Source organism: Pezoporus flaviventris, unplaced genomic scaffold, assembly GCF_033815535.1.
Source record: "Pezoporus flaviventris isolate CSIRO_AGI_PZ_B2104156 unplaced genomic scaffold, CSIRO_AGI_Pfla_v1 ptg000045l, whole genome shotgun sequence".
In the NCBI taxonomy this organism is placed as follows: Eukaryota; Metazoa; Chordata; class Aves; order Psittaciformes; family Psittacidae; genus Pezoporus; species Pezoporus flaviventris.
This window is the reverse complement of record NW_026892593.1, coordinates 28,019,064-28,033,666: the sequence shown is the minus strand read 5'-3', so window position 1 is coordinate 28,033,666 and position 14,603 is coordinate 28,019,064. Positions and strand designations below refer to the sequence as shown.

The 14,603-nt window shown below is 43.0% G+C and overlaps 1 protein-coding gene across 2 annotated transcripts in view; it reads right to left on the bottom strand.

Annotated features, from left to right (window-relative positions):
* Window positions 1–6,221, bottom strand: part of ANO6 (anoctamin 6) — a 78,376-nt gene extending 72,155 nt beyond the window's left edge. The window contains exon 1 of one of the 2 annotated variants that reach the window (XR_009745948.1): window positions 6,065–6,221. Coding sequence is in view for 1 of the 2 variants with exons in the window: in XM_061467791.1 (XP_061323775.1) it covers window positions 6,065–6,155 (91 nt within the window). In the remaining variant the exon portion in view is untranslated. The remainder of the gene's footprint in view (window positions 1–6,064) is intronic. The other variant, XM_061467791.1, reaches the window with a different exon arrangement.
* Between the last annotated feature and the right edge of the window lie 8,382 nt (window positions 6,222–14,603).

The following is a 14,603-nucleotide window of genomic DNA, read 5'->3' as shown; positions in this document are numbered from 1 at the left end:
GCCTGTATCTTTCAACTTCCAGGTTCATCGGATCTGAATCCTAACACAAGATCCTAGCAAGCTCTCATTGAGGCTAGAGCAGCAGGTGAACTCATATACTCACTCTTCAGTGGGTAAAGTGTTCCACCTGCATTCACAGTGAGCCTGGATACGAATTAAACACCCTAAAAAGTTAGAAGTGGTATTAGGCCATGCCTTGGTGAATATTTTTTAATTTTTATGTAAAAAATATCAATCAAATATCAGTTTAATAACATGCATTCTGCAGAGCAGTACTGCAGACTATTCGAAAGGACCATGCCAGACTCATGCCCTGTAGCAATAGTGACAATCCAGAAAAGCAAGCTGATTTTTTCTATTCATTAGCATACAGAGCTCAGCACTTACATAATATCTCAGTCCCCAGCTTTGTTCCTGAATTTTAGAACAATACATAATCCAACCCCTGGCACCATTCTTCAGCGCCTCCTCCTTGACATTCACACCCTGTTAAATACATTATCTTGTTAAACATACAACTGCAGCAGCTGTATATGCTTAAGGCCTCAACATCGTTTTTAAAGACCTCATGTTAAGCACAGGATATTTAGTTGTCTTATTTTGTGCTCTAAAATGAGCAACCTTTTACCTGACCTAGCCCAGTTAATCCCAAACTTAGGCTAATGCTTCTTTATTTGACTTTTTTAGGGTGTATTATCTCAAACAAAAAACAAAAAACCCACACCAACCAACCACAATAAAAGACAAAATCCATTGTACTTTACAAGGGATAAGCCGGAAGGCATTATAAAGACTATTTAATTTATGACAAGTAATTGCTCTCATACAAAAACACCCTTGAGTTTGTTTCCTCATTTTTTTTACTAAAATGTCTGGTTTAGTACCAGTTCCCCCTTGGGGTTTGCCACATATCTAGTCGCAAAGTAGATCTTAATTCCACAGCATGCAACCCATCGCTTCTTAGAAAATGGCAGGTATGAAGAAATACTAAGATGTGGTGGTTTAAATGATAACAACTTCAGCGAATTTTCCATGCATGTAGAAACAGATCTTATTCATTATCCTTCCCTAATTACTTTTGAAAGATCCATTCGAGTGGAAATACAGTGTCTGTTACGGCATGTGTACATCACCCCTTCCGTGCCTCTGGTCTCCTGAAATTCAAGCCCTCTGTCTGCAATTTGATATACTGCATTAATTGCAAACCAGCTGATACGAGCCCATTTTTTGTGGGTTTCTTATTGCATTACATTCAATAACTGTAGCATTACAGCACTGCTGCATGGTGCTCTGCACCATGTAACAAAACCTTGACTGTTTCGTACATATAAATTTTAATAACATTCCTTGTTACAAATGATAAATGCTTGAAAAGTAATTTAGAAAATCTAAGATGTTGAGCATAAATGTGTGTATGTTGGTTTTCCTTTTAGAAGAACTTGTGGGATTGTACAAATGGTGGAAAAAGCTTTAAGGAATGACCCACGATAAGTATCTAGCATCAAATTAATGACTTGATAACCAGGAAAAAAGCCAGAACTAATACTATTGAAGTTGTGCAAATTGATATAATGGGAAACAACAAGTCCTCCTACAGATTGCAGACTTATCTGTAAACTGCCCTCATGTTCAGGATAGCTAAATCCAAAATAGAAGAACAGAGAGTACTGTCAAAGTAAAGGAGGTTTTCAGTGGACAACTGGGAATTCTGTTGTGGTAGAAAAACTTCAAAAAAAAAAAAGGAAAATCAGGCAAATTTGTGAAGCTTATCGGTTTCATAAATTCCTGCCTGATTCTTGAGATACTCTGCCTCCTCCAGAGTTTATGATTATAAATCGCTTCAAAGCCGTAATTGTATTGTAGTTAAATATTTATACTCCCACTATTTATGTTTTAGTAGATTTGAAGAAAAAAATCATTAAATCAGAATGAAAAAGTGTTTGGTACCAGCAGTGCACTGTTCAAATGCAACCACACTTGGTGACAAGGTTGTTACTCCAGCGTGGCTTGGATTTGATGAAAGTGGATGGAAAGGCTGAATGTAAAAATACAGAAGAAGAGAGGAAGTGATGTGGGTAAACCATCACGATAACAGATATGAGAGGAAGGACATGAAGGCATGAAAGGCAGTTTAAATTTTGACCAGTATTACAGCCAGTGTTTCCTGGACCTGTACAAGTGCCAGTACACCATGAAAAGTCTCTTGTTGCCTCAGTAGCAAATCAGAATAAATGAGACCATGTGTCTGCATTCCGGCTTGCTCCTGTTCCTTGTCTCCTACACAGAGGCAAGAACAATGTTGCAAACAGAGCACAGAATCAGTAGCAGAAATTCTTGGTTATCAGCCTCTCAGACATAGCCATCCCCATCCATCTGCTTCAGGGCAGTGCATGACTGAAATGTGGCTCAATCATTTTTAGGTTGATTGCAAGACAGAAGGAAAAGACAACCAGCTGTGATAAGAGTGGACTGGGACAGTCTTAGTCATTACTGCAAGCAGACTGAAAAGCAAGATATTGCTCTTTCAGAAACAGAACCACTGTTTTTGAAAGAATCTGCTTATAAAGCCTTGCATATTATAAAATGATCAGATCTGATCCCTGCACCTACTGCTGAGTAGATCACTTTTAGCGTTAACTACAGTTAACTATTTTTTACACATGACAGTGCACAAGCCAATTTTCAGTTAATTGCAGTTAATAAATCATAGGGCAAAGCCACAGTTTTCAACCTAGGAATCTTTTAAGGCTTTCCATTGACCTTAGAAGACTTCCATAAAGAACTGACCATTTCTCAGCATCATGAAGGCAAACCTTGGCGTAATGTGTAGAACACGGTATACTTGCCATTCATATTAGAGTACCATATGTAATGTAACAATAATATTTGTAGAGTCATATGAGAAGCAAGTCAAGTTAACGAAGCCACTTAATATGAAAAAATAAAAGCTCGAGCTAGGCAATATGGTAAAATTCAGCACATGCCATGAGGAAACTAGCAGAGAACCGTGAGCAAAAGTAATGAGGTGAAGGGTAGCTGGGCCTGCTCTGCACCACTTGGATTACATCACCTCTTAGGACAGGGCTCCAGTTGTATAGTGGGCTGCACAAAAGTGGTTATTTTAGGATGCAGCTCCAAAATAACGTTGCTTGAATAAGCCAGTACTGTTGGACATTTTTACTGTAACTGGTAAAAACATGTGCTGAACAACAGCATGAAATCCTCTTCATAAAGAAGAGCTGGAATCCTCGTCAGGCCAGTATCTGCACTGTGTGACAAGAAAAAGGTTAACACAAATATCCATTTGTTGGTCACTTATAAAGCATGGCTTGATGATTACTGCAGCAGTGTCAAAATATGGAGATACGCTGACCACTCAAGGCTGAAGTAACACCTAGAAGATATATTTGAGCAAAACCTAGACAACAAAGTGAGCAAGATGCAAAGATATCCCAACAAAGAGAAGAGTATTTCATGTGGAATGGTTTGCCAGAGTGGATCATGCCTCTGGATATTGTCTGCAGAAGTTAATTTTTCTGGAAAGCACACTCAGATATTCTGTAAATCCCAAAACACAAGCAAACTAATTTAGATATGGTAGGAGGTTTGGCATCAGGGAAAGAAAAACTTTACAGTCTGACAGTTTCTACGCAGAAAATAATGGGTTTGGAGAATTTTAAATGCTGTGGCAACCGCAGGTCAATGTCCTTCCCACCATTCCCGCCTGGTAACAAGATATCTCAGAAACAAATTGATGCGACTAAGGTAACAATCCTCTTGAAAACAGCCTGACTCCAAAACAAAAAGTTGACCTTCTTGTTTAAGCACTGGGGAAAAAAAAAAAGGTTTCAACTTGTCCAAAAAGCCTGACCTTAGGAGAAACCTTTCTTCCTTAAGCACAAGTCTGACTGAAACAAACCATGTCAAAGCTATGCATGGCAGGCAGGTAACTGTGGTACTTTCCTGTGGGTTGGGACTCATGAGTCCAGCTCTTTCTCTTGACTCTGGCTAAGCCTGCTTCTGACCTGAGTGGTTTGCTAGTCATCAGCATGGATAACCAAAACCACCTGTATGCCAGCATGAGCCAGAGCCACGTCTGCAAAGTTTGATATGCCATAATAATGCTTTCCGAATGAGCTATAAGCACGTGAGATTGATCTTGAACAGAACTAGAAAGAGTTCGCAAGTCCTGCTTGCTTGCTACAGCAGGGATGACTTTCTTGGGAAAAATGCAGATGCAAGTGGTACAATAAAACTGGGAGTAAACGGATGCTTTACAAGTTTCATGGACTAATAAAACAGCTCTCCTGTAATTATACCTAACGTAAAACCCTCAGGACTCTTACACATGCATTTTGCAAGGCAGAATAGCAAATGCGATAGAGCTGGGCACTGTGCACCAACAGGCTTTGCATAAGAACTTGTGAAATCATCACTACTCAATTTTTAGTCAGTTTTGCCACATAGCATGAGTTGTTCCACACCGCTTTATCTTGCAAGCAGAACGTGCAGCTCATGATTTGCTGGCTCTAGGAGCTGAACTAACCACGGATTTGACAGAGTCGTGAGTAAGAAACAATTTAGTTGTTCTCTGGGGTGAAGAATGGAAAGAAAAAGGCATGTGCTGATTGTTACATTGCAGTGCTGAACCTCCCTTTAATTCATGGAGTGGAGTCAAACAACTCCTCTGCCTCACTTCATACGGAAAACTGAATTTGTCTTCGGACTGTTACTGTAAAGCAAGGGATACTCCCACAGCATCTGAAACAAAGGCTAGTAATGTTGGAGGAAAGACACCCCCCGACTTCCACAGGCATTGGGTGAGGCTCAAACTTTAGACGCTTTTGGAGTGGGCTGATCGAATAAATGAGTCAAACTGTACTGGCCGTTATTAAATAGAAGCAACAGGAGTCAGAGAGAGTTAATGATGCTGGAACATTTAAAAAATTGCAGAAATTCAGCCTCAATATTAAACACCACCCCCCCCAAATTCTGTACTTCTCAGTAAAAACATTCATGATCCTCATGAACAATAATGAGCAAGAACCTTTTTATTTGATAAAATTTATATGTACAAATCTATCTTCTATTTGCTTGTCTAATTGACATTTGCCTGCGTTCCTTGTTTGTTAAATCCATTTTAACAAGTTAAGTGGAAATAATAGACTTCGGAAATAATATCTTGGGTACTGCAGCTGAAAACAGCTTCTGAACTGAAGCAAATCTGTTTCTCTTTAGTGAAATGAATAGAACCCTTCAGTCTGAACCAGCTGAGAACCAACCCCTTTTGGGCTGTTTTCTGGAAATACTTTAATAATTCCCACAGTAAATACAAATGTCATTGTCTTGCTGCTGGGACGAGACTAACATACTCTGAATTTAAACTGCTCTGGTCATTTCATTGTCTGCTTTTCTGGCAGACACAGTATCTGTATTTTTCCAGCAAAACTACCATCTTCCTATGCTTTGCCAATTTATGTTATGTTTTTCTGGAGGGGGGTGGTTTCATTTACCCTCCTTTGCTTGGCTGTCAGACTGGGGCACGCCAGAGCGGCAGGACGGGGAGAAACAGCTGCTGCCAGCCACAAGGATCGGCCCGGGGATCCTGCCCTGACGCTTCCCAAAGATCCAAGGCACCCTGGCACAGCCTGTGCCAGTGCTCAAAGATCACAAGGGCTTCAGCATCGCTGCTACTGCCAAGCGTTGCTTCTGTGCCGACTCGAGCTATTGCCTCCCGGGAGAGGGAAAGGTGCAGGTGAAGTTTTGGGTGCTTCCCTGCCCGCCGGGCAGCGCAGATGTCGGGGAAGCCGGAGCGCGGAGACGCCGCTCCACGGGGCAGCCGCACCTGGCACGCACCGCCCGCGCAGACAAAGAGATCACGCATTTTGCGCCGAACATCACCAGAAGTTGTAGCGGGAGGAGGTGAAGCTGCGCTGCGAGCACCCTTCCCGCCACCCCTCTCCGACCCCGGGCTTGTGCCCTCCCCACCGCAACACCGGCTCCACGGGCCACTTCCCCAGGCTGCAGCCGCCCGGGACCCTCCCCGTGCCAGCCCCCTACTCACCGGTCTCTCCATCATCATCATCTTCCTCCTCCCCCTCCTCCTCCTCCTCCCCCTCCAGATCCAGCAGCACATCTTGGTTCTCCGCATTCATGTTGCCGGCGTTCCGGGCCCCCGCTCCCGCTCTCCCGCCGCCGGGAGCCGAGCCCGCCCCGAGCCCTCCCTGCCCCGAAGGCGGGGCGGTGGCGGGGGGCGGGCGGGGAGGCTGCCGGCTCCTTCCCAGCAGATCCGCCCGCCCTCATCCCGGCGCGCTGCCTGCGGGCTCCCGGCGCATCCCGGCGCATCTGGGGGTCGGGACAGGCAGCAGTGCGTTTCCTTAGCCCGGACACCGTTATCACCTTCCAGCTGGAGCTGTCCGGGTGGGTAAAGGACGCTTGCTGATCTTCGGGCAGAGAGAGGCAGCGACCGTTGTCAAAATCGCCTTCTGTAAGAGGACACATTGATGTACTTCAGTAATAGCATCTTGAGTGATTAAAATGGGGAAGCTGGAAAAAAACATACTAATCATTCAATCGTACAATATCAGGCTGGAAAAGACATCAAGGATCATCTGGTCCAACCTTTCTAGGCAAAGCATGACCTAGACTAGGTGTCCCACCATGCTGTATTAGAAAAGTCCAGTGTTGGGGTATCCACCACTTCCCTGAGGAGATTATTCCAATGGCTGATTGTTCACTGCGTGAAAAGTTTTCTTCTTATGTCCAACTGGAATCTCCCCAGGAGTATCTTGTGCCATAGCCCTTTGTCTTTTCCATGTAAGTCCTTGTAAAAAGGGAGTTTCTGTCTTCTTTGTAGCCACCCTTTAAATTCTGGGACATTGATAAGGTGATAAGGTCTCCCCTAAGCCTTTTTTTCTCGAGGCTGAACAAACCCAGTTCTCAGCCTTTCCTCTTACAGCAGGCTTCCAAGTCTTTGGACCATGTTTGTGGCCCTTTTCTGGTCCCATCCTTTTTTTATAGTGGGGACAAAACCTGAACCTGGTATTCCTTTGCACGTTTTGTTTCTTTTTCTTTATTTTTCTTTCAGTTGGGCATATCGTAGAATTTGTGTTCATGATCATATCATAAGCTGATCAAACACCATCTTAAAACTAATTAGGGAACAGGTTTTCAACAGGATCCAGGGTGAAGATTTTACAATCATAGAATCACAGATGCAAAGACGTCTCTGGCTTCATTCATAGGTTTTGGCATGACCTTTTGGCAATGGGTCAGGAGTGAAGCCCTGCAGTAAATCAGATGATGCATCCAGGCACTGAAGAACTCACCATTGATAAATACTTCCGAAAATGCGAAGCCCACGTATATAAAACCCCCTAACCCAGTGAGAATTGACAGAAACTAGCAGATGTTGGGGGGGGGAATGATGAAGGACTGGATTCAAAGCCCATTATTAGAGCCCTACTGATGTATTCAACATGGTTAACTATTTCATAGCCAAGAGCTTGTCCTCATCTCCATCTCCAGATACAAGCTAATAGAGTTTTGCAACACAGGGAACGCAGAATTGTCACTATGCAGAAATGCTGTGGGAGCAAACATACTCATGAGAAGGGATTTGCTACATGAGCACTCAAGCTCAGCAATATACTGGTCCACTCACATGTATTGGTCCCAGAGGGAAAGTAGAGGGTTCCTAAAACTGGAATATATCTGGAGGAGTGCCCAAAGAGGAACTGGACGGAGCTTGAATATTGGGAAGAAATGGAAATGAGATTGGAAAAATGGATTGAAGAAACTGGGAGTTGTGTTTAAGGAAAGGAGAAGATAAAGAGCAAGATATTTTTTTTTTTTTTCCTGAATAAAGCAATAAATACTGTATAAGCAATCTATTTTCAATCTCTAGTCCATTGCTGATACAAAAATGGCCCACAGGACCCAGGATGTCTGAAGTGTACAAACAGGAATCTGGACGAAAAGCCATTTGTCAGATAAGCCTGTCACTTGCTAATACTGTTATCTGTTGTCAGGCAGCTGTGGGTTAGAGTCACAGCAGGGCCTGGCATTACAACAAGTCGAAGTGCAAGCACTTTCAGACAAAAATGAGTTGGGAAATGTAATTGGGAAGTTTTGGAGCAACTCTGCTTAGCAAAGACCTCCTCACATTGATTGCTTGAAGAGGGAAGTGGTCTGCAAGGGCATAAGTGAAATCATCAGAACAGAAACTACCTCTCTCTACCCTGTTCCTGCCAGCACCAGTATTAGCAAATGAGCATTATCTGCACCATCTGACACTGAACGTTTTTCTCACTGTGTTAGATAAAGCAAGCCTCACAGAGCTGAACTGGAGGAGAGCAATATGATAGGGGGGTACCCAAAGGGGGTCAAGATGTGTTTTCTTATGTCCCAAGTTAGAAATCTGGTGTGCTGGCCTGTGACCCAGCCAGCCTGCCTCTGCCCATCTCAGCATGTGCCTTACTCACTGTCACGACCACTTGTCAGGTTTTACACTTAGTGAGGTGACATGGAGAGAATGAATCACACTGCTGCTTGCCAGAAATGTTCACAAGGCTGCAGACACCACATGGTTTCAATGAGTCCAGCAAACAGATGCAGTGACATCTTTATATGTCTGTGTTGTGTAATATTCAGCTGTCCTCCTTCCCTGTGGGTCCTCCCCGAAATGTGGTCCCAATGGTGAGGTCTCATTTTGTAGGTGATGGAAGGAGAGCAGGGACTGTTACAGAAAGGTACAGCTTGGCTTAGGACCGTAACTAGAGATTTGTGCACTCTCAGATACACACCAGGGACATCACTGTTACCTTGGTTACACACTTCCCATTTTCACATTTCATGAATGAAGAGGTAATCGAAAAGCTGCAAAGTGCAAAATAAATGTGTGCAAAAGAGAAGCATTTCAAAAGCAGGCTATACACAAAGCGTTTTGAACGTTTTTAACGTCATAAAAACACAGGTAGAGAATCTACCTCTTCAGTCCTGTTCGCACTGTAGGATTTCTCCCCACAATTAGAGAACATGAATATTGAGGGATTCATTCAGCCTTTGAACCTGAATTTGAAGCTGAATGCTCAATTTCATAGGTTACGTCAGAGGTGAGTTTTGCAGGTACCCGAAAAGGCGATAGGAGCACTTTGTCTCACATTCCTGTGAACTTTTTGAAAACACATAGCTATTCGTTTTTTACCTTGATACTTAACGCAGCTACTTCCGTGTGTGCTTTCAGTAAAGCACCACAGCAGCAAAGCTTCAGGAGGTTCATTTTGTTGCTCCTGAAAACCAGAGATTGAAAAAAAAACAGAGAAAGCAAACGGAGAGAAAAACGCAACAGCACCACCCTGCTGCCATCTCCTTGTCAGACGGATAATAACAAGAGATCCACTCAAAGAATTGCAGTTGTGTAACTTCGAGCTGACAAGCAGAGTTTTTCCGAAGCCATCTGAAATGAGGAAGTTAGGCTGAACCAAATCCTCCACTCCTGCCCCCCAGCTCTAGCATGGCTGGTTTCAATTTTATAGAAGAAGAAATAAAAGTGTTTTAACATTCCTGGTAGTGAGAAACAGAGCAGAGGTCCACAGAGCCAGTGGAAAAATTGCTTCCATGGGTAAGGGCTCCATAGCAACCCTAACAACATAGGTCAGGAAGAGACTGAAAGAGATTGTTTAGTTCACTGGTGACAGAACTTTGGCACAGTGTTTAACTGACATGGATCTGGGCTGGCACCAGGGTCTCTGAGTCACAGAGCCTTTGACAATGAATCTGGCACCAAGCATCAGAAATACGCTGTTGACCACTGGTCTGGTCCAAGCCCTAGCAGTAAGGCAGGTTTGAATGCATCCAGACATTGGTGACAAATATTTGCTGCTCATGTGCTTCGCAGTCCCTGGTGAGGAGTCCATGAGGTCCCCAGGTAAATTCTTGCCAGAGTCTCACTCCTGTCAATACACAGCCAAAGTAATTTTGCAGCAGTCGAAGCTGTTTTCTTCTTGTCTTTCTCCCAGCATCCATGACAACAGCTGGTTGTTGTCCTCCTAATAATAGCATATTACATATGGAAAGTAATCATCTTAATGCCTCTGAAGCTTTTCTTATCCACATTACACAAACCCAGGCCTTCTAGCCTTCTAGCATGCATTGCTGTCTGCACTTTCCTCTCTGCTAAGATGTATGTCTAAAAAATCTCAGTGTGAGACCCTGTGGAAGGAGAATGCGATATTATTTTACAAAATCTCTTAAGTACATTGGCTTTACTCACTCACAGGCCTTTTATCAATGGTCTCATTCACTCGGACTCTCACACCCACATACTTGAAAGAGCCAAGATGTAAGTGTTTGGGTGGTCTGGCCAGGGTCACTTGTGTCCAACACAGAGAACAAGGGGGCTGTGGAGGTCCTTCCTTGAAGATATTCAGATGCTGCCTGGACACAGTACTGGGCAACTAGCACTAGATACCCCCCCCCCACGCCCCCACACCAGATGACTTACAAAGGGTCCTTCTAACCTCAGCTGCTCTGTAATCCTGTGAAGGGATGACAGGTATCAGGTCCTCATCATATGTTAAACAACACCAGACTGATTTTTGGACAGGTCCTTCATACTCAAGAGACAAAAATCACTATGGCTAGATTCTTTGCATCAGAAATTTTACTTCAACCTCCATGAGTTTTAGACACATCTGCTCCAAGCTCCTTAAGGCCACAGTCTGTATTCTAGCTGAGAAGAAAGGAAAAGGAATGGCATATATGATATGCTGTTACCTTCCTCCCATCTTCCTCTTGTTAGAGGGTAGGGTCTTCTGCTGACAGGCAGTGTGCGGTCTTGTTCTACTGGAGTGCAGTCCTCAGCTTAATACAGGCAACAAGCCTTGATCTTACTGTTGTGGACTATGCCCTTGTTTAGTAATATAGTCAATTTTTTACATTACCCTCGTGCTTACACAACTCTATGCACTCATGCTTCATTTCTATCATCTTACTATTTCCATTGCAAGTCAGTATCTCACACCTTCTTCCATTGCCTAGTTCTTTCTTGTGAGATGCAGCACCCAACAACAAATATTGTATTCCAGGTAAGAACTCAGCCACAGTGAATACAATTCCTGTACCATTTTGAATGTGATGCTCCCTCTAACATATCCCAGACTGTCAGTGACTTCTTTTGCAGCAGCAGCTGTCAACTCATATTTCTGTTGCACTCCGTGATTAGTCTTAGATTAATTTCTGTACTTGGGCTCTTTGTCAGCCTATTTCCCCTTTTGTAGTTCTGTAGTTGATTTTCTGCTCCTAAGTGGACATTTTTGCCCTTGTTTTTATTATATTTCCTCATTTGATCAACTCTTTCTCATTTGTCAAGATAATTTTACTGTCTTTCACAGTGTTTGCAAACTGCTGGGGTCAAAATCCATACTGCTTAAACCAAGGTCCCAGCAGAAGAAAGACCATGAGCATCAAGAAAGCAGACAGCAAGTTTGAAGGATTGGTAGGTCAAAAACACAACAAAAACTTATAAGGAAAGCTATCAGTTATTGAAAGATACTGTATTAAGGCCACTACAACAAATTATATCAGTGCAGACAAAATCTGGGGAGAATAGCAGAACACAAGTACCATGGTGTGATGAATTCTTCAAGGATACAGAGGTCGAAGTGGCCTATCACCTTGGGATTCATTGCAGAGCAGAGAACATAGGCATCTTTCTATTCTGCAGTCCTAGTTGGACTGAAAGAAGCAATTACCCCAGGGGCCAAACAAAGTCCATTATTCCATATTTCATAAAACATTTGACTTTTTAATGGCTGCTGAGATAGTGTGTTCCTGTGTCTGAAAGGAGGTGAATTTTAAAGCATTACTGAAACTGAAACTCAGGAACAGAAAAGACACCCTTTGAAATGCTCTTTTAGGAAGCCTGCAAAGCCCCTATTCTAACGGAGGACTAAAATCAGAGAGAAAATAAAAACAAATAAAATGGTCATTCCCCAGAAGAAATTCCCCTAAGTGCACTAAATTATTCAGAAATTTGCTGCATTAAAAGTCAATAAAAGAAAATATAGGAGAATGTACATTCAGTTCACCACATCATGTATTTTTCCTGGTACTGTTAAGTTAGTGCTTGCAATACGTTCAAGTATAGAGCAAAAGGACTGAAGAGTTTTGAGATCATTTTGTTTCATCAGGTTCTTACGTTTATTCCAGTGTGATTCACAGGTAGGGAGAGCAGTGAAGCATGAAGGGGAATTAAAATTACCCAAACTCTGTACAGCTCTAGTATTTTTCTTTTACCTTGGTTATGTTTCCAGTTGTATGTAATCCCCTCAGATTTCTTAATTCTCACTCTTGCATGCAACCTCTTGGCTGAGATGACAACTTCAGTCTCTTTTGCCCTCTATTGAAGTGAATTGGTAATAACAATTGCCAATAAAATGTGAGCTCCGATACATTAAAAAGGTTATAAATAATTGATCTCAGACCAGTGGGGTGTGTAATTACTTTATGTACAGGTCTCATAAGTGCTGCCAAGTCTTCTGCTGGCTCCTACCTATGTGTTCATTTTACCTTCTTTCACTAGCTGTCCTTAGTATGGGATGCAGACATGGTAATTATGGAAAACTTTTTGTCTGATATTTCTAACCTGTTTAATGCAAAGCTTTTAATTCTTAGGAAAGGTCTATAATGGCCAATATGTGTCTTAAAATAATGGACTGAGAGTTCAGATACTTTTTCTAGCACAAATGTCTCAACTCAGATAGTTCAGAATATTTCAATTCAAGGAGTTAATGGGGTTACTTTAACAGGTGAATTATGAACAATCACACACAATCATTTTATTTGCAATGTGCTGTAATAGTTCTATGATATTGCAATTGTACTTTAAAAAACCCATCCCAAACTACTCCCATGTGTGTCAGGATATCCCTCCCTCAGTCACAGGAAATGAGTGTAGCAAATATTACTCATTCTTCAAAACAGAGCATGTTCTGAGTCATCCTGCTTTACCCTGCAAGCACACAATACACTGCAACATTACTATACGTAGGTGGGTTGGAAGGCAAAGTCGCCCTTGTGGGTTAGTTCAAGTAGGCTGCATTACTAACATGACTAGTCATGGAATCATAGAACAACAGAATGGTTTGGGTTGGAAGGGACCTTAAAGATCAGCTGGTTCCGACCCTCTGCCACTGGCAGGGGCACCTTCCACTAGACCAGGTTGCTCAAAGCCCTGTCCAACCTGGACTTGGACATGAGGCATCCACAGCTTCTCTGGACAACCTATGCCAGTGTCTCACCACCCTCACAGTAAAGAATTTCTTCCTGATATCTCATTTAAATCTCCCCTCTGTCAGTTTAAAGCCGTTCACCCTTGTCCTGTCACTATGTGCTCTTGTCCTCTCCAGATTTCTTGTAGGCCTCCTTTAGGTACTGGAAGCTGCTCTAAGGTTTTCCCCAAGCCTTTGCTTCTCCAGGCTGAACAAGCCCAATTCTCTCAGCATGTCTTTCTAGGAGAGGTGCTCCATCGCTCTGATCATCTTTATGGTCTTCCTCTGGACTTGCCTGAGCAGGTCTACGTTCCTCTTGTGTTGGAGACCTCAGAGCTGAATGCAGTACTGTAGGTGGGGTCTCACATGAGCAGAGTAGAGGGGGAGAATCACTCCCTCAACCTGTTGGTCACACTTCTTTTGATGCAGCCCAGGATATGGTTGGCCTTTCAAAGCTGATGCTAGCACCTCTGCATGCTAGTAGTACCTCTGTGCTAGTACTGCTGCCCTTTGCATGGGGATATCCCAAGCTGCTCCGAATTAGCTGCGGTGTGTGGGCATCATGGAGATGCTGGAGAAGGTATGTTCCACATGTGAGACTGCAAAGCAGTTTTGTCTTAGTGCTCTGAGAAGACGCAAATGACTACATGTTAGTAGTGGAAATTGTTACAGTAATTTGAGCAGTGTAGTGCAGCATTCCCATGTCAAAGTGCAGGTACAGTCTGGATGGGAAGTAAAGGAGTACACACAACCATGTGGTATAATTGAGTGTTTGGACTACACAGGGAAGTGCTATCAGTGGCATATATGTTCTTGGAGTAAAAGCCTGAACTTGTGACAAATATGCACATGGGAATATTGATGACAAGGTCAGAAAAGGTTGTCTTGGCACAGACTAACTCATGTGGGTTACGTCCCTTCCCCTTATTGTCACTGTCCCCTGTTACTGTGGTGGCCAATGCATCCCACACTGTAGCAAGTGTTCATTTTCACTTCCTACTTCCAGCAGGAGAAGCAAGTGCTTCCTCCACGTGCTTTCAGAAAGCCTTTGGGTTTATGGTAAACAAAGTGCTTTCAGTGACTGCTGTTGTACAACTCCCTCACTACTTGCTAGTGCAGATTCTCCATCAAAAGTTGAGAAGGGAAGAAGAAAGAGGAATTGTGCAATCAACACCACGATTAGGTAAGTGAAGACTTAATGACCAAATACTTCACAGCACTTTTAAGGATAATTTCGTTCTATCCTGTGGCCATGAAACAATCTTAAAATAACTTGTCAATAATTGTGTTCTGCAGGGATAGAATAGGACCTTCTGGCTCTAATGAAAAGCC